The sequence below is a fragment of the Pseudochaenichthys georgianus genome, chromosome 14 (genome assembly GCF_902827115.2).
Source record: "Pseudochaenichthys georgianus chromosome 14, fPseGeo1.2, whole genome shotgun sequence".
NCBI classification, from domain to species: Eukaryota; Metazoa; Chordata; class Actinopteri; order Perciformes; family Channichthyidae; genus Pseudochaenichthys; species Pseudochaenichthys georgianus.
In genome coordinates this window covers 9,411,121-9,431,635 of record NC_047516.1, presented here as the reverse complement: position 1 = coordinate 9,431,635, position 20,515 = coordinate 9,411,121, and the positions used below count along the sequence as shown (strand labels likewise).

The following is a 20,515-nucleotide window of genomic DNA, read 5'->3' as shown; positions in this document are numbered from 1 at the left end:
TAACAGCAAGGGTGGAGATGTATTATTACAGGGGAAGGGACAATTACATTTGTCTGACCTTTTGTTCTACTTCTGTTGGGGTTTAAGGTGAGTATATAACAGGTACAAATACAGCGGATAAAGTGGAATATTAAGTAACCGTTTCCTTTTCTAAAAACAACTACCGCCAAGGTGCCCTTTAACAAGGCATTTCCCCACCAGCTGCTCAGATGAAGTGTTCGGTGACCCACAGCAGACTGTGTAACCGTCTGATGTGAATAGAGATGTTTACGTGCATACTTAAACATTACTGCATCATTACAACGCTTTCTAATAAAGAATACGAAAGCAGACTACTGGTAGAATGTTGATTGATGTTGTGATGGTTGATGATTCAACGCACATAAATCCTCAAATCATCGAGATAAGTGAGTGTAGGAATGTTAGTGAAGAAGACAGAGAGAAGGAACTGTGAAACTCTAACTACAGCCCGACACCAGTGAGAAACCATGCATCACCTCTGTGTTTCATACACCTGCAGGCCCGGGTCAGATACATCTAGCATAGTTCTTACGGTGAGTGAGGTTATTTTGTTTGACTTCTGATTGACTATGCAACAGTTGGTATTGTCTGGGTTCACTGCCAACTTCCAATCCAGAATGTGTAAATAAAAAGCTGTGGATGTCAGAGAATGGCATTTGTACCGTTATTTGGAGCCACTTTTGAGGATTTCAGTCAAAATGTCCAAATTAAACAATATAGGAGAAGACATCATCTAGTTTTGGAAGAACATGCCAACCACCTCAAAGAACATTTTCTGCAGCTTCTATCTGACCCAAGGTATTTACAGAAGTGCTGTGATATTGCATGCTGACTACTGCTACCACTTCCAGTGCAAGAATCACCACACAGGCATGCAGCCGCTGACAGTCAAGACCAGTACAAACCCTACTACTGTCTACACACACGCATGCTACTGGCAGTCATGGCCAGCTTTAAGCGCCAACCTGAAAAGAAAGATGCGCTCTTGATGAGGCGCAGAGGGCCCTGTTCAGAGAAGGCCCGTCGCGGGCTGCACAGCTGAGAAAGTCCTGCGCAGCACAGACAAAAACACGGAAAAGAAGAAAGGGAGGAAGAGGGAAAAGAGACAAAAAACATGAACTGTGGTTAGTGAATGAATAAGGAGGAAAGCTGGCTGTCTCCTGTTCTTCTGGCCAACTTGTAGTCAAAAGAGTTGCAGGAGCTTTTTTAGTATGGATTAAAATATTGACCCTCCTCTGGTGGGTCAGTCAGTCATAGAGACAAAACAGAATGCTGGTATCACTCACAGAAAAGTAGCTTAACAAACAAATAAATTATGATACGTTTAAGAGTTAATATATTTTGTCTTTTTTGCGAGGATGAGAGAGAAAATGCACCAAAGGATCGAGTTTGCCAACTGTTCCTTCTATTCTTTTTTGTATATTCACGTCAGAGTTGTAAAGTGTTTGGTTTCAGTTTTTCAAACACAATTGTTTTTTTTTTAAAGACTGAGTTTCTCCGTGAATAACAAGTAGAGTCACCATGCACTTCAAGTATGAGTCACAGCAGGGGTGCAGCAGGGATGCACGGTTACGTTGATACTTGATATGATAACAGATGATTATGCAAATTGCTGAACAATAGGGGAGAGCTGTTGGCAGAGTCCATCCAGTAAAGAGCCAGGAAGCTACACAACATCAGTCGATTCATCGCAGCTCTATCAAGGCACTAAAAGTGTGTAGATTTAAAAACATGTAAATTACAATTACTGCAGCAATTACAATATGTCGTACAGTTAAGTACCCCTCTATATAGTTGTTTGTGGGTAATTTCTTCAAAAGAGTTATAAGCACCGACTAAAAACTAAATGAGATTATGATTTTAAAGTCATATGTGCTCTAGAAGTGTTTTTAAGAACAAAGTGTTTGGCTATGACCATACAATAACAAACCTTTCACCTACTTTCTAATTAAGAGTTCACAATTGAAGTGGAAAAAAAAGAAGATTGTCATTGTTGGCTGAAGAAGTTTTGGTGTGTGGCCCTGGGTTTCTATGGTTACCTATGTTCCCTAGCAGGCTGTTGGGCGCTGTGTTTTGATCGGGCCTCAGGGTGTTGCCATCCTGTCCAATGAACTCTAGGCTATCCTGTAACCTAAGATCAGAAAACCAACAAACAAAGAGGTTTATATGGATAATTTGCATGTAAGAACACAATTATGCTGTTTATACACACTCTATGCAAGTTAGAGACAAATGTTTAAAAATGATTACAACTAGGGCACACCGTTTTGTACAAGAGTGTGTTTGAATAGATGGGGCAAATAGAAAACAGAGACAGCGTCCCAGGTTTATTTTGAAACAGGGAATATAAACAACAACCAAGACAGATACAACAGGAAAGAGAGGTGTGTGTGTTTACGTGTTGAGACTGCCATACACACTGCCTCCCGTCCTGGCGGTGAAGACCTTACTAAGCATCAGCTGAGGTGGCGATCTGATAGAACACAGGGACAAAGATCATCAGCAAGTGTTCTCAGTCCATGTGCTAGAAAACATTTACCTTTCAAATGATTGGTTTCCTCTTCTACCACCTGTATGTACGCAAATTAAAAACAAGACGCCTACGAGAAAACGACACCTCAAAGGTTTCATCTACCTATTAAATGGAATAAGAATTCTTTACATGGCAGTATCAACTGTGCAGAGTTGATGCATCACTATTCTCTTTACCTGATCTGGTGGATTTTTAGCGTGGAGCCTTTGTAGCTCATCGCCACAGAGCCAAACATCATTTCCCCCAGCATTACTACATCGGACGAACACCTCGAACCCTGGTGAGGAGAGGAGGAGCACAGAGGTTTTAGGTTGTTACCCTTAAAGAGAGATTAAGATGTTCTTGTCTAAATGGACCTCAAAGTATCGCTACAATCTACAGTGGCTAAGTGAGTGTTTTCTGTGCATGTGATATATGGGTATTAAAACACATTACTTAAGGGGAGTGAATCTGTAAAAGGTATATTGAAAGTGTGTGTAACCTGGAAGCGGATGCCTGGCTCCTTAGGTTCCTTGGGCTCAGAGGTGCAGGAGGAGGAGCTGTCCAGAGAACTGCTGCTGCCTCCAGTAGGACGGAGCTGGCAGCATTTCCCGAACATCTTCCCCTGGCCCTCGGTGCTCTATGGGATCACGAACAAGACATACAGCATTAAATACCATGAACACAAGGTCCTCTAACTCTGCAGACGTCACGCTTGATACATTTGAATGTTTTAAGTGTTCATTACCGTGCATTGTCTCTGCCAAATAAACGTTTAAAACGTTTAAATGAAACAATGAAATGAAGTGGTTTCAGAAAACCTCGTTCCCTTCATTCATCCAACGGTTCAATCCTCATCGCCCAAAGACATGTGTTTTTGCTGAGATTGAATAGATGAAAAATCCGCCTTTTTTACTGCCATGTGTTACATTTAGGATGTAAACAAACGTTTGCAGCCTCTGAAAACATATGGTCTAAATATCTAAATCTAAAACACTCCTCTTGATAACAGGCCAGTAGCATTGGCTCAAAGTATGAAGTTGCTTTTGGGACAAGGGAAAAAAAAAAAAATGGGCAACAATTAATAGTAGCAAAAATGAGCTGGAACCCTATTTTGTGGAAATGAAGGACAGGACAGATGTAGACAGAATGTGTGTCTGGCTCTAACTCTAAAAAGGGTGTGGAAGCAGCCCGTACACGTGGGAATAGATAACAAAGTTAAGAGGATTATATTGCAGAGGGACTTTACTAACATAGAGACAAGAGAAACCAGCTTCACCTCATTTCATCCAGATGAACAACAAGAACAAGTGCCAAATATGAAAGTAGCTGGCCCGTATCAAGTTAAGAATTTAACTCAAGCTGAAGTTATAATGCTAAATTCTTCCAAACCCATAAAAACCTGATCCAGGCACAATTTGTGTAAACAGAAAACTAAAAGCAATGAGAGCTTAATCAGCCTGTGTCATGTGCCTTCTTAACTTGGCCATCTATTCAGGAGGAATGCATTTGGGAGGGGGGGGGAGGGTGTGTTTTTTAGCTAGGCTCTGGTAATGGCTCACTTGAAACCACTGTTGCTGCCAACGGAAGAATGGAAGAGAAAGGAGAGGAAACCGAGAGGGAGCCGAAGAGAAGGAAGGAAGGCAGGGATTAGTGTTTTTGCTTCAATGTGTTCATTAAAAGTACATTTCATTCTGTAATATCAGACATTTTGTAGGACACACAGGTCCTCATGCTAATAAAGCCACGTGGATTCTGAGCCAGAAGGTGCTTGAGTGTGTACGTGTGTGTGAATGCGTCCGCTGCACTGCAGTGTGAGGTGTGTACACAGAGGCCAGCAGCATGTGACTGGCAGTCATATGACTCTTTCTGGAACTCGTGAGCGAGCAGCACTGCAATCATTCCCCCTCTCTCTCCCTTTTTCTCTCTCACTCTCCCTCCACAACTTCATTCTTCTCCTAATATCCGCAGCTTGCTTCGTCTCTTTGGATACATGCATTTATCTCCTGGATTCGTCATCTTCTTTAGATCCCTTCTTCCTAACAGACGATCTGTCGTTGCTTTGCTTTATTTGTAATTCCTTCTGACATGCATGCCCCATATATCCCTTGTTTCTCTATTCCTCATTCTCTCGATGCTGCTTTGCTTGTTCCTGCTGTGGATCTCTCTCAAATAAATTCCTCTGAGTTGACAAAAAACAACAACAAAATAGACAAAAAAGAGCCATCATGTGATAGGAGTCACACAGTGGCTGGCCAAGCCCGAACAAAGCAGAATCCACCAAACATATTAATGTCAGCCCAAGCACCCACTGATCAGACTTTTTCAATTAATGTCTCTTTGCGTTTAGCTTGTTTTGTATTTAAAAGATCTCACTTTGAACGTATAGTATCACTTTGTAGGATGCATTCATTGTCTTACCGTGGTTTTATATCTGGCACCAGTACAATCTAAATGTAGAGCTTCAGTCAAATGAGAGCTATAAGCACACAGACAATCTAAGTTTCAATGCCACAACACAGCAGGAGTGTGCGTCAGTGTGTATGTGTGTATGTGTGATGGCAAGGTTATGAACATGATAATGAGCAGATAGAGAAATACTGGTCATGGAAAAAAGAGACCTGCCTAAGAGGAAGCCGAAAGACAGGTGAAACTCGCAGGTGATGGAAAGATGATTAGAAAAAGAGACAAACAGGAAGCAGGTGTAGAGTGACAGTGTGAGGAAACTTTGAGACACAACAAAAAAACATGTTGAGTTTGGTAGAAAACTAAAGAAAGTGTCTGAGGTAGAAAAAGATCAGGTAAGAGGTATAGTGAGAGTGAAAGAGGATATTTTAATAGGTAGAGACTACCTTATTACATTTATAAAATATTATAGAGATAAAGTAGGAAGTACTAAGTAAACCTTAACACTTGTTTAATCAAGCCAAGAGCACAATTAGAGCGTTCAGAGAACCAGAACTTAGAGACAGGGGGAACCAGATTTAGAGAAAGAAGTTGTAGAGTTCAGGGAGGGTAAGACCGAGCCGGAGTCATGGGGAGAAAGACGGAAAGAAGCTGAGTGACAGGGCCGTCATGTGAGGATGAAAGAATGCTGCTTACACATGGGCTGTCAGCTGAGGCTATTATTATTGTAGATAAGAGCTCAAGAACAAACCGGTCACACAGACGGGAACACGCAGCAGCGTTAGGAAAGTATAGGGCATGTTATTCAAAAGCAACAGTTTGGGAGAGGCGAGGCAAACAAAGTTGGTTGTGTAAAAATAATTGATGCATTTAAAAAGCTACTGTTGCACACACTCTGATAAAAGGCCGGTTCACAGTTGTATCATTCTGTATTCTGCACTCAATGAAAAACACACTGACTAATCGTTTGCAATCATTATTTATCATAGGAGGACTGGACCTTTTCTTTTAGAAACTACAGACGAAGATGTAACTTTGAGATGACTTTGAGATGTAATTTGAATCCTACAGAGCCATGGAAAATGCTGAATAACTAAAAAGGCACTCTGAGACTACAGACCTCTGCTAGATCCGTTTGATGTAGTGACAAACATGTGTGTCTACCATGTGATCCAGATATGTTTAAACCCTGCTGACAAGTTTCATGAAACATGTTCTGGTTTCCCGCTGACAAACAAAACAAACAAACAAACAAATATATAAATCAAATAAACGAGTGTGTGCTTGATAAACAACAAACACCCACAAAAAGAACGTGCACACTGTCCAACTGGGCAAATTCCCTGCCTTGCACTCCTGGCGTCCTGCAAGATGAGGTGCAGCTTGTGGCTTCTGAACATCATGAAATACTCAGTTGCTATGTTTGTACTCCTACTGACCCGTTAGCAAAGCGGTTAGGGGGAACTCTGACATCCTAACACTACCTGTAACGAGTAGTGTCTTTTCGCCATCTACAAAACCAAGGATGGGCCACCAAATGACAACACAAACACAACACATGTGACTCACTGTGATGGGGGTTTCCTCCGTGCCCTTCTTTTTTGCATTGGAGTCGAAGAGGACATTTCTGCCACGCCTCTCACAGTCCTGATACACGATCAGCCGTATCTGACTGGGATCCAGCTGGGGGATAGGCCAGCTACATGGAGGCGAGAAGGAATAGACGAGAGGTAATGGAAGAAGGGGTCAGGAGAGAGGGAGTGAAGGCAAATGGGGGGGGGGGGGGGGGTAGGATGAAGAAGGGTGAGAGAAAATAATGCAATTAGTATAAATAAACTGACAAAGCAGCAGAAATGTGCGCATAAGAGACTATGAGGTCATGCTCCAAAACAGTCTGGTGCAGCCCAGTACTGACAGATGATACAATAGATAAGATCTGGTTATGGCAGTTATTCACCCTATAGACTAGTGTTGTCACGATACCAACATTTTGGTTTCGATACCGATACCAAGTCAAGAATTGCGATTCCGATTCTTTTTCGATACTTTTCTTAAAAAAAGGGAAACAGTCTTAAATATAATCAGGGATGCAAACTCATCAGGTATGAAAAAGGTGACAAGGATCCGAGCCCCCGACCCACGGAATATCGGCTTTAAAATTAGGAATAACAGATGATTTTAGCAGTCAGAACAACTAAAGCAGCAGTGTTACTAAGAACAGAAACGCCAAAGAGTCACATCTAATATAAATATATATAAAAGCATTTATTTTAATTGTGTAGCAGTGAGTTTAACATTTTGGCAGCACTGTTGAGTATTTTGAAAATGTATTTTCATGCCTCTGTGCAAGGCTTAGTCTTTCTATCTTTATGGTCAATGGTGTAAAGTAACTAAGTTCATAAACTCAAGTACTACTTGGGTACAATTTTGAGATACTTGTACTTTATTTAAGTATTTCAATGTTTCTTTTGCTACTTTGTACTTCTAATCCACTACAGTTCAGAGGTACATGGTGTACTTCTACTCCTCTACAGTTCAGAGGTACATGGTGTACTTCTAATCCACTACAGTTCAGAGGTACATGGTGTACTTCTAATCCACTACAGTTCAGAGGTACATGGTGTACTTTTACTCCACTACATGTATTTAATAGCTTTAGTTACTTTAGATGTGGACAAATGATGTGAAATATAACCAAGTGTTGAATCAGACTTTAGTTCCACCTGGAGTAAATCCACCAGCTACCCTGCAGTCTACAAAGTCATTCAGACTAGCTGCACCTTCACCAGCTTTGAGAACACTTTCACGATCAATCATTATAAAACACATCATATATATTATTCTGAAATGGACCAATCTGCACAATGACTACTTTTACTGTCGCTACTTTTTACTTTTACTGTAACAGAGTATTCCTACACTCTGGTGCTTCTAGTACAAGACCTGAGTACTTATACTTTTACTGTCGCTACTTTAACTATATTTTGATGATAATACTTTTGTACTTTTATTTGAGGATCATTTTGAATGCAGGATTGTTCCTACATTCTGGTACTTCTACTTTTACTCAAGTACAAGATATATATTTATACCACCTCCGTTTATACCCTATGAAAAAAACTAATAGAAAACGAAGGCTAAAGCTAACGTTAGCAGATAGTGATGCTAGTTTGCTAGTTAAGTTTGCTCAACGATAATATTGCGACAGAAAAACTTTTCAGTGCACATCACGCTCTGCCGCTCCGACAGGGAGCTCTGCTCTGAACACCTGACTTCTGGCTCGTTCACAGACTTCTGGCGTCTTTTTTGTCAACAAGCCGAGGCGCAGCGGCAGTTTCACTCCCTCTTTCAGCCATGCTTCTAGTTTTCTCACATGCTCTGGCAGCTAGCGCGTGGCCGCGTGCACGAGAGAGGGGAGGGACTTAGAACGTGCTTGAGAGGAGCGGGACTGCAGGCACGGCTGCAGTGCAGCGAGTGGAAGCAGAGCGCTGAACACACACGGCTCTTATTAAAACGGCGCTTTTTCACGGGAGTACTTTTCCCCGTCATTCTTAAAGTACCGATACTAATGAAACGGAGGAATCGTACCGTTTTTAACGGCAGGGTATCGCGGTACCTTTCAAGTATCGGTACACCGTGCAACACTACTATAGACCCATATTTTTCTATAACTTTCTAAATGGATTCAGCAGAACCAGAGCTAAAGTCTTTGTTCCTTCTTGAAACCTGTCACCTACATCCCCCACAATGCAACTCTGCCACTGTCATTTCAGTTAAGTTCAATTATGTTGGGTTATGCTCGTAGCGATGACTCAAGTGACATCAGATGAGGCAATTATCAGATTTCTGACATCTTTGTCTTGAGCCGAAAATACTTTATTACTTTTCCCATGGTACTACTATACGAACATGTGAACACTGACTTTGATGTGTTGACTTTATAGATGTGTCCTTTGAAGATGTTTTAGTAAATGGGTTGGAGGGGAGGAGGGGAAACGGAACAGCTAAGTCCATTGCACTTGCCAATATAAAAAACCACATGGAGCCCACATTTAAAAACAGCATTCCAGTTGTTGGTCAAGTAAACCTTGGCAGGGCAGGGAATACCTTTGTGTTGCTGGATGATTTGGTGTGTGTACGTAAAAGATGAAGTCTCAATGTACATTCCAAGCTGCTATTTACCAAACACTGGGCAAAATGATTGAGTCTTGCGGGGGAGTAGGAGGGACAGAGTCATGTGCTACAGTCTGCTGGGGTGTTAAGTTGTCAAACCATTTGTCAGATGGGGCCTTCAGAGGCAATCATACAAGAGTTTCTTTTTTTGGGGACCCATATGGGCAACATTGTTCCATAAGCTGCCTTGCCCTTTCTGAAACATCTCCAGCATTCAATTCAGTAGCTGAAGGATTGAGACGGCTGCCTACCAAAACCAGAGTCTGAATTTAAACGAGGATGTGTGGGCATTCAACAGGAGTCACAGTGTTGCTCTGCATTGGGTGCCTAATAGTTGTCTTATACGGTTTAAACAACATCAAAAAGGGACCAAGCCAGATCAATGGTCTTTTCGAAGAGAATGTTTTCCAAAATGTATTTTAAAAACATCTTAAGTTTTCTTATTCTAGTTTCTTTTGGTGGGAAGACCCAACCTACCAAATTGAAATTGTTAATTGGGTGACGAAGTGCGTGCCTGGCCTACATAATGAGCTCACATTGCATTGTTTGAGGCAGGGTTGATATTGAGCTCATAGACTTGTGTGTAAGATTACACATCAGGTGGTGGTTTTAGTTTGTCACATGCCTCCTTGCAACTGGACTACTGCCTGTAGTGGTTTATTTATACATTTGACTTTGCTATTGGTTTCCATGTGTTCAGTTTTGGTTGTGGTTGACCAAATCACCCTCCATCAAGAGAAATATGTTTAAACGATGTAACACTTCTGAACCAATACTTTCCATTTTATTACCATTTTTGAATGAACAAAATGTGCTCAGAACTTGCGTGATCTCTTTATAACTCTGGCCAGAAATGCTACTATATTGTTTGCACGTTCATAAATAAGGTTATGTATCGAATGACGAGATCAGCCCAGAAGAGATTTGCATAATTAGACACCAAGTTCACTGCTTCCTTTGTTTTAAACGTAACTGTAAAGAAGAAGGAATAGATACAGGATAGAAAGATGGTAATAAAGAGCAAGGGCACTTATATAAGCATCAGTAAAATATTTCCTTTGTAAAGAAATGTCTTTAAGAAACGAGAGAGAGAGAACATGCAGGTAATATTGAAATGTGTTGGCGAGCAAACTAGATTTGTGCTTGGATAAGAGAAAAGGTCATATACAACAGAAACACACAAACATCTGAGATACAGAGAAGTGCATTGAAAGAAAAACAAGGCAGCAAAGGAGGAAGTATGCCATCAGTGAGCTTGTGACAGTCAGAGCACTGACAGAAGAGGGGAGTCATTCATAAAAGCAGCACATGACTTCATGACTGTTACATACTTGTACTGCTTTGACCTCAATTGTGTGAACCAAAACCGACTTAAACATTCTCTCATTAACATGCAGACAAGCAATTATCATTTTCTTGAACAACCGGTCTTGAAAAAAAAAAATCCCTTGCAACCGTTTGTAAAGGGTAATTGAAAAAAACACGATAACGAACAGGGCCTTAACCTTTTTGAAATGAATTCAGTTCCTGAAAAACAATGGTATCCTTTCTGAGATCAGAGGTGTACTGTAAAACAGAAACTCTTTAAACTACAACTCCACCCAAACACCTAGCAACCCCACCGGTTTTTTTATCCACACATGCACATTAAAACTTTACCACCTAACCCTCAAATCTACATTGACCTCAAGTGATACATTTCTTCAAAACTACATCCTTGTTACCTCAAAAGGAAAGCGCTGCCAAGCTGGTACCAGCCACAGGTTGGCAACACCTCTGCAGAAGACAAAACTTTAACAAAACAACTGCAAGAAAAACCTCCTTTGACCAACATTACCGAACCCTGTAGATGTACCTAAGCCTGGATAAATATTACCGACTCCTACCTGGGTATCATCGCGAGTCTGCCAGTCCTTTTCCAGCCCTCGCCCTCTCCCTCTCTCTCTCTACTCCTCTCTCTCTACTCCTCTCTCTCTACTCCTCTCTCTCCTCTGTCAGCCGAAGCAGGGTCTAAGAATAGTGGTGAACTAAATTCACACAACAACATGAGACTGTCAGGTGATCGCAGGAGCACTGTGTGTGCCGGACAGTACAGAGGCAGCAACAGCAGCGAGCCCGGACTGCTGACTGCCACAAAGCGCTGTGATAAGAGCGACAGTGGGGATCTGTTTGTCTGTTGTTTCTTAATCCAACGCCTTTTGTTTTCCACTCTCCATTGTGTTCCCTTGCTGCTTCTTTCCATCGCACTTCCTTCGATCATTTGACGTACACCTCAAAGTGTTCGCTCAACAAAGAAGGCTTAGAATAAAGAGCAGGAAACAAATGTATTAAAGAAACCAGACTCTTAGGTGAAAGCTTCCCAAGACTTTGAGTAACTTGAATTCTTCCTTTAAAAAGAAGTGAGTCACAACATCTCAATTGGTTATCATATAAGTGACTTGCCCTTGGTGACTATGGGTGAGGTCTAAAGTTTTACACTACATCATTTGATTAGTAGAGGGGCCTATAAATAAATGCTTCCACTATGAATTTGAAAATGTTTGAAAAAGGGGCCACATAAATCTTTCAGAAAACAACTAATGCACGATTTCAAAATCAGATTCTATCTATGAGTTGATTGTATATTTTGATTGAAAATGCTGTTCTAATAGTAGTGTAATATAGACCTATACTGTATAAACACATACTTCAATTGCAGTTATATTGCATATTTCTAGCTTTGGATGATGCTCTCCTCCAAAGTTTCTGCACTTACACTGGTCCGTGTACAAAGGTAGTACAATAACAACTATTTTATATTAAAAACTTTAAATCGCATACTAATAGAGTGCCACAGTGACGAGTCCTAAAACCCGGAAGTAAACTCCTTCCGGTTCCTTTGACAAAAACCAATGCAATTTCTCCATAGGATTTTGGAAAATAGCTGGAAATAAGGTCTGTGGTTTAAGAGACGGATCACGTTTTGTACAGCCGGATAATATCCACATGTCTACCCTACTTTTATCATTTTCTAATCATAAATCTATTGATAAGATGTTTTTGTTGAAGGAACCGGAAGTGGTAAAATGCTAACTTACTTCCAGGTTTTAGGATGCGTCACTGTGGCACTCTATTGTTGATATACTCTGATTCCTGGAGAAAAATATGTTTGATACAGTGTGCAACAATGGGAAAACAGCACTGCTGCACCTGGCGTGTACGCTGATTAAGGGGTGTGTGTGTGTGTGTGTGTGTGTGTGTGTGTGTGTGTGTGTGTGTGTGTGTGTGTGTGTGTGTGTGTGTGTGTGTGTGTGTGTGTGTGTGTGTGTCAGAGTGACAGTTACATAAATATCCTCTGGGTGTAAGCTGTGTGAGGTTCTTCCAGCTGTGTGTGACAGCGGTTTCTGTAAGGTCTGCCATTTTACACTGTGTATCCAAATATATAAATTATTTTAGTAAGAAATCAATCATATATAACTTTCACCAGCATGTTTTCCTGTGATGCATCATGACAGTTTAGGGTAGATATGGTACTTTTATGTTAAACATTTGAAGCTATGACAGATGTGCACTACTACCAGTGGATATGTATCAACGGAGTGACACAAAGGAACAGTAATCACATCTAATCTTGTAGATATCTGTAGCCTTATAGGGGCACCTTTTGCACGTACTGTCTCAAAGAGTGAATGTGTTAATACTTCCCACAGTGTCTCAGTTTGTCAAACTTCAAACTTTCCAAGTAGAAATTGTTATACCCGAGTCATGGGCTGAAATGAACCCCAATGGAGAGGGGCTGCTGGAGAGTGTGTCCCATGGGGAAACACCATTTATTTTGTACCTCTTTTCACATCAACACAATTACTGAACCACTTTGAGTCAACAATTATTTTGGTCCGAGTACATTTTAGTAAAGAGCGTCTACTTTAAGCAACATGCCCACATGACCTAAAGAGCACCTGACTACCTGCATACCTGCAGCTTTCCCTGGTTATGTTGCATTAGAGACTTCTGCATTCCTGCAGTCACATGATTCTGAGTGGGGCAGGATGCTGCAACGCCCTGAGGTTACTGCACTCAAGTGCCAATAAAACATTCAAACATCTGCTGTTTAAGGGCTGCCTTCTCTTAATCAATACATCGACTAATACGTTGTTTTTTTCTTAATCAACTAAGTTTTATTAAGTCGACTTAGACAATAGTTAATTCTCAAAAAGAGTCCAAGTCAGGTTGAAGTGCTCAAGACAAGAGTATGTATCATAAACCAACAAAGATATCGTTTTTAAAATAATAGTATCAGTTTACTTTTGTAAAAATCCTGTTCAATGGTTGGTGAGAAACTGCTGGCTATTGGGATTTTGTGTCTAGTATTCCTGCATAGTGTCCAGAAACAAATTCTAAAACGTATGTATTATGTAGTTAACTTTGCATTTGTGCATGTATTCTAATGTGCCAACTATTGCTTACTTCTGTGTCACAACTTATGGGAATCAACAACACATGACAGAAACTGAGTGTGATGACACAGAGTAATGACTGTTTATCAAGAAGATCACACGAACGCACCATCAGGCTGAAAGGAGTGGAGGAAGCCTGTGTAGAAATCAGGTCGTATGGTCAAGTCTGGTTTAAAGGTGAATCAGATATTTGCCTTAGGAATCAGCTGGACAGAGGGTCATATGATTAATAACTGCTTACTCTTAAAGCAAAGTGATTAGAGATGTCCCGATCCGATCACGTGATCGGGGATCGGAGCCGATCACGTGATTTTCAAAAGATCGGAAGAAAACAAATCGGGGATCGGGATTTTTTTTAAACATTTTTCTTTTTTTTTTATAAAATATTTTTATTATTTAATGTTACAAAACAAAAATGACCATGTTCACGTCTTAAAGTCATCCTGAGGACTTAGTTTTGGTTTAAAATTACACAACATCATGTATGTGTTGCTTTCTTTGGGCTTGTTTTCATAGACCTGGTTGCTTATTTCTCTCAAATCTGGCAACAGAGAGGGTGCAGTGTCTAATAGTAGCAGTAAGCTAACGAGAGGCTACGTTCAGCTGGTGACTCGGGAGTCGGGACAGAGAAAATGTCAGGAGTTTGGAAGTATTATAAAATTGAAAGCGAAGGCAGTGTAACAGCCAGATGCAATGTTTGCAAGGCAGAGGTTCCGCGTGGTGGAAAGAACAGAGCTACGTTCAACATGACAACACGACGAGTACACAGCGGCCACTCAGGTAACGGCACTGAAACAACCGACACTTTTAAAAGGAAAGAGAAACTGCCCCAGAACAGTGACAAGGCCAAACAATAACAGCCAAGATAGCTGAATTCATCGCGTTGGATGACCAGCCGTTATCGGTTACCTTTTTTTTCTCTTAATGCATTGCATAAAGATCGGATCGGGAAAAATCGGTATCGGCAGATTGTCAGATCAAATGATCGGAAGCAAAAAAAAAGGTGATCGGGACATCAGTCAGCACATCCTCCCCCCCCCCCCCTCCCACCTCTCATCAGCTGAAAGTAGGCTAATTATTTAGGTGATGAAATAAATAAACATTGATGTGAGTCTTTGGTTTGACTTTCATATCCCACTATTTCTGCCCAGTATGATCAGTTTTTTGAAAAAGGATGCATGTATAATTTCAGATTCAGAAATGTCCTTTTAATAGTTACAACAAAGTTCTTTCTCTATGGAAGATTTCATCCAAATCATAATCGAAGAACAGTTTTTTTTCCTTTGAAAAATAGAGGTTTACTGGTCATTACAAGGGCCATAAATAAGATATTTACATTGATCAACAGCTCAAATAATGTTTTGGAAATTCAATAAACATCTCAATGTCATTATCAAACAAATCAATAAATAACTAGGTGCAAATGAAAGAAAATCTATCATGCCATCTTTTACATGATTTATATTGGGAATAGTTGATTTCACTAAATAAACGAAGGAAACCAAAGGTCTCCACTCGATGCTTAATGTTTTGCATATAACTAAATAGAACATGAAAATGTTTAACATCAATTTCAGAGTAACCCAATCTGCATGTGCTTCACTTTGTCTTTGCACGGTTTGTGAGGTCCTGCTGCCTCAGTATCATGTATCGGCATTAGCTGTGAAACTGTAAACTGATCACTAACAAATACTTGGCGATAAATGTGATTCTGGGAATTGTCGGAGTAGACTTATCTTTCCTTGGCTCGATTCATTCTCGATTAATACAATTAGTCATGTGCTGATATGGTCATATGCCAGTTAACTATTATCTTGAAAGGCCAAACCAAGACCAACTCGTAAAGTGATATGAGAAATATCCTGCAGTCCTAACTAGATGTTAAATTGACTTTAGGGGTGTAACGGTTCACAAACATTTCGGTTCGGTACGTACCTCGGTTTTTAGGTCACGGTTCGGTACGTTTTCAGTACAGCAGAAAAAATTATCACAAAACATAACATTTTTGGTTTTTTAAAAATTATTATTAAACTGTGAATAATGTATTCACTCAAATAAATACAAAATATAATAAAACATTAAGGTGCAGCATTTCGATGAACTGAAATAATCTGTATTTGAACTGTACTAGTACCTAAGCAGCCAGTTTGACATTATGACTTACTTGTCATTGTATTTTCATGTTTTTTTAAAGAAAAATGAACTTGTCCACATTGCTTGCCGAAAGGGCAGATCTGCTGGCACTAACAATGTCTCCTGCTGTGGAGAACACCCTCTCGCTAGGGACAGAGGTAGTAGCAGATACAGCCAGGTAGCGCTTTGCTAACATGGCAACAGAAGGATATTTGGTGTTTGCAATAGCTTTGGCTCGGTCTGAACTTTTTGCGAGTGGTGGAGGCTTACATGCTAGTGGGAGTTGGGTTTGCACTTCAGTCTTTTGGTACCGGTGATATTCACGTTCAGGTGATGCCTTTTCAAATGAGTGTGCAAGTTTGATGTATTGCCAGCCGCGTAACCAATTTTAGTTGAACAATGCCGACAAACAGCTTTGGTTCGGTCCACCTGTCTTTGTCCGTCATCCTTGTACGTAACTGTGAAACCAAAATGTTCCCAAACCGGAGACTTCAATGATGCTGGAGGATTTTCGAGCTCAACTTTATCTGTGTTCGCCATTTCTTCAAATGACTGACTAAATGTGAACGCATCCCTGTGACCAGCTCTCATAGTATGCCTCTCGTCCAATGAAATGACTTGCTCGCTCTATGACGCGTTGAACCCAATGTGAGCAAATTACTTTGAATGCTGCGACGCAGCACCTGAGATTACTTCTAAAAAGTATACGTGTACCCAACCGAAGGGCCCTTATCGAAATTATTCGGTACGGGTACCGTTACACCCCTAATCGACTTACAAGCACTCACCAGAATGCTACTGCGTGTAGCTTAAAAACGATATCTTTACCATGACCCCACAATTCTGAGAAGTACGAGCGTGGCCACTTTAAATAGCCCTGATAGGAACCTGATGACAGCCGCTGTCTTTACAGAACCCTGACAGGCCTGCAGCGAACATACACACAAAATTGTATTGCCAACCCAATGTAATTGTACTACATGATATTGGATTTTTTTTTCAGTTAGTTGGAAGAGAGTCAAAGTAGTAAACTACACCTGAAACTAATCTTTAAAATTAGGTTTTTTCTGTGTTCAGCTCAATGTCTTCAACAAAATAATATTGGAAATGATTGTCTTTATTTCTTTTCATTCAAAAAGCAATTATTTGATTACGCAACACACACACACACACACACACACACACACACACACACACACACACACACACACACACACACACAAGCTATGTTATCATCCCACAAACATGACAGCCTGAGATTGATGAAAGCCTCACATGACAGCGAGTTATAAAAGCACCCGGTGAAGGAAGGACACCACGCCACTCAGGAACCTGAAACTCTATTTCCCCTTTGATCAATCAATCAATGTGTATCTATATAGCCCAATATCACAAATGTTACATTTGTCTCAGTGGTCTTCACAGTTTGTACAGAATATCAGATCTTTGATGTATAGTAATTCCCTTTGCATTGATTCAGTGAGATGGGTGTATCATTTTGTATTACCTTATGCAAACTCCATTCCCTGGGTGTTTCTCAATGTCGAGGAAGGCTCCTTCAGAGCCACTATTTCAAGGATGCTACGTCATCGAGTCCCTCCGAAGGACTGTTCCAATGTCCAGGATCCTTGGAATTCTAGCGAGGCCAGCGTCCTTCGTTGCGGGACATTTCGAGGCTGCCCATGTGTCTCCTCCGCGGTGTTAAAATCCCCACAATGCTTTGCGCACGGAACAATTTCCAAAATCTTTGGCGGAAATCGCGCTCCATTTAAGACGGGGCCTCGCATATGACGCACACCTGTGTTATGGCAGATTCTTTATTACAGCGTGTTTCTCGCTTATTCATGAAGGTTACACAGGTCGGAGAGGCTCCATTGCCTCTTCCGCAATTATCAGCAGATGTACCCACGCCAAGTAAATTACCAAGGTCAGCGGAAGACCAAAGAGATCTTTATTAGATTATAATACAGTTAGAGAGAAAACATTGAGGTTTGTGTGTTAGTTCATGCAAGGACAATTATGTATGCGGTCATGTGCAAACGTATAGTCTTTGTTAATTGGGTAATTCATATCCTGCAAGACTCCTAAAGACGTCATGAGATAATGACCTTTCCACTGCTGGAACATATTAACATTAACTACCTCTGCCACGTATGTTTCAAGTGTATGTTTGTGTGTGTTTTACGTGTATAAAGCACACGAGATCTTTCTAGTCTGTGGGGCATTTCCACAATTGGCTGCTGTGGCAGAAGGTGATCGAAATTATTATTGTTGCGCAAATGAATAATAATGAATCTCAACCATATCTGTGTTTGTGTTTTATTGATCTCTCTCTCTGTGTTAAAGGTGACATGTCATGCTTTTCCGGTTATTACCCGTCCCCTTGTGTGTTATGAAGGTTTTTATGCATGTGAACGGTGTGCAGAGTCAAAACCCTCAAAGTACACCCTGTAGCGAGTAAAACTCTAACACAGAGAAGAACTCTCCAAAACGCCTCGTTGGTGAAACGTCATCATCCATTTGATTCTTCCGGGTACATCAGGACGTCATGTTGTAACCGGAACGAAATGGACCAATCCGTGGAGCCGTTACGTTAAGCCCCCGCTGATTGGTCCAAATTGACCAATCCACGGACTTCCTCACACACACACGCAGCTCAGCTGATGTCTCCTCCGGGCTGCTGCTGATAACAGACAGTTTGGATCGTGGCGAAATTCTCTCTGCAGACCCATTCTCACAGCGTTTATCAACCTTTTTCTTCTCAATATCAAGCCACACTTATTGTTTTTACTTCGGCTGAGACTGTGTGTGTGCTCAGGGTGAGTTTGGCTGTGTATCGCTAAACAAGGAAATCACACCTCCACGGAGCTCAGCGCGATTCACAACGTGAAACAATCGGACGTTGTGAATCACCCCGAGCACACACAAAGTCTCAGCCGAAGTAAAAACAATAAGTGTGGCTTGATATTGAGAAGAAAAAGGTTGATAAACGCTGTGAGAATGGGTCTGCAGAGAGAATTTTGCCTCGATCGCAACTGTCTGTTATCAGCAGCAGCCCGGAGGAGACATCAGCTGAGCTGCGTGTGTGTGTGTGTGTGTGAGGAAGTCTGTGGATTGGTCAATCGGAGCACACTGGGCTCACAGGGAGGGGGGCAAGAGCTCCAACGAGCCGTTTAGTGGAGAGAGTGAATACACGTAGTTTAGGCTGCGGCCCCACGAGGACGAATTCGGTCGTTTGCGTTACTGTTTAGTGTCATATAGACCGTTCGGCCACACGAGGACGACCGAATATGGCACTAAACGACTGAGGAAACGACAACGGGTCCCAAGGTGGATAGAAATGCATACGCCACTCTCTGGGGGGTCAAACAGCTCCGTGTGTGCGCCCTATACGGACATTTTCAGATCACTGATAGTGATTGCGCAATAGCCCCGCCTCTCCCCACCTCTTCTGCTCACCTCCGCTTACCCCGCGCCAGTGCTGAAGTGTTTCGCCACCAACAACAACAATGGCGGATCGCAGAGTTGCTATCGTGCTCCGGACGCTATTGACCATGCTACAGTTGTTTGTGCAACATCTACAGCAATAATGATGAGGCAATAGCCCCGCCTCTCCCCACCTCTGCTGCTCACCCCCACGTCAAAGTAAACTGCACCCTGAATTCAGATTAGTTATCTTTCTCTCGCGAGTGAAGTCTAATCTGACAGGACGGAGACACGCAGCTCTGCTCACCTGCAGCTCCTCCCTCTGCAGCAAAACACACACTTCAAGTCAGATCATCACCCTTAGCTACTTTAATTACCTCTCAAACTCCCTAAACTAGTTATAACTATGTTTATTTTTACAGTCGGCCGGGTCACTGATTACTGGATGAGCGGCTGCATGAGACAGACACTGGCGCTGTCCGAAGAGAGGGAGGAAAAAGAGAGGCTCCATGTATTTTATCATTATATTATATAGAGTCGTTATTCATTTGTTTTAAAGCTCAATAAATAACAAAGAAGACCTTTGACCGGCACTTTTATAATTGTGTCCGGAAGATTTCAACTTTAATACACGCTGACTGGCGAAAAACTCTGCCCGGTTCCCTCGGCCCCCACCGCGGAGAATAAACAGAAGGGCAACCATGACAACCATGCTTCTTCGCTGCTTTTGTGGAGGAAGTTACAGCGCCACGTAGAGGCTCCTGCATATGTACTGCAGCTTCTCCAGCGGTTGGAGCTAAACGGAGCGGTCTCGTGTGGGCAGACACTATCCGGATAATTATTGCATGTGGACGGAAGCCGTTTGCGATTGCGTTTGCGTTAATCCTATGCGTTTAGCCATTTTCGTCCTCGTGGGGCCGCAGCCTTAGAGAGATGCTGTATGCGAAACAATGTGAGTTTGGAAAATTGCACAGTATTTTTCTATTGTAATATCCCTCAACAATGGTATTATGATCAGTAGAAAGGACCATGACACGTGACCTTTAACATTTAAAGTTGGTGAGCCATACATTGCACTAACACCTGCACACCGGTTAGCCTGTTCCACCACTCTTTGTTTTCCGAGGCTAGGAAGGATCCTTGCCTCGCTTCTGAAGGACCTGACTCGGAAGACATGTCCTACCAAGGAAGCATTGAGAAACACCCCCCATGTTCTGTATCTCAGCACAAACGCAGCTATATTGAGTTGTATGGGTCAACAAGGAAGTTTTCTCAGCAGGCAGCGGTGGCAGGGGGCATCCAGGAAAAGCAGTCTGGCTGTGGGTGGGGAGGACAAAGCTATTGGCAAGTGATCAGGCCTCTGACTTGCTACAGAATAAGCAGGGAGCTCTCAGTGTAATGTACAGTA

The 20,515-nt window shown here is 41.7% G+C and overlaps 1 protein-coding gene across 4 annotated transcripts in view; it reads right to left on the bottom strand.

Annotated features, from left to right (window-relative positions):
- fnip1 (folliculin interacting protein 1) overlaps nt 1–20,515 on the bottom strand; it is a 43,640-nt gene that overhangs the window by 20,331 nt on the left and 2,794 nt on the right. The window contains exons 1-7 of one of the 4 annotated variants that reach the window (XM_034098644.1): nt 10,999–11,088; nt 6,509–6,638; nt 3,036–3,173; nt 2,731–2,831; nt 2,420–2,494; nt 2,061–2,152; nt 987–1,070 (exon numbers count right to left, since the gene is read on the bottom strand). In XM_034098644.1, the coding sequence (XP_033954535.1) occupies nt 987–1,070; nt 2,061–2,152; nt 2,420–2,494; nt 2,731–2,831; nt 3,036–3,173; nt 6,509–6,638; nt 10,999–11,009 (631 nt within the window). In that variant the 5' untranslated portion in view covers nt 11,010–11,088. The other 3 variants (XM_034098641.2, XM_034098642.1, XM_034098643.2) reach the window with 3 other exon arrangements.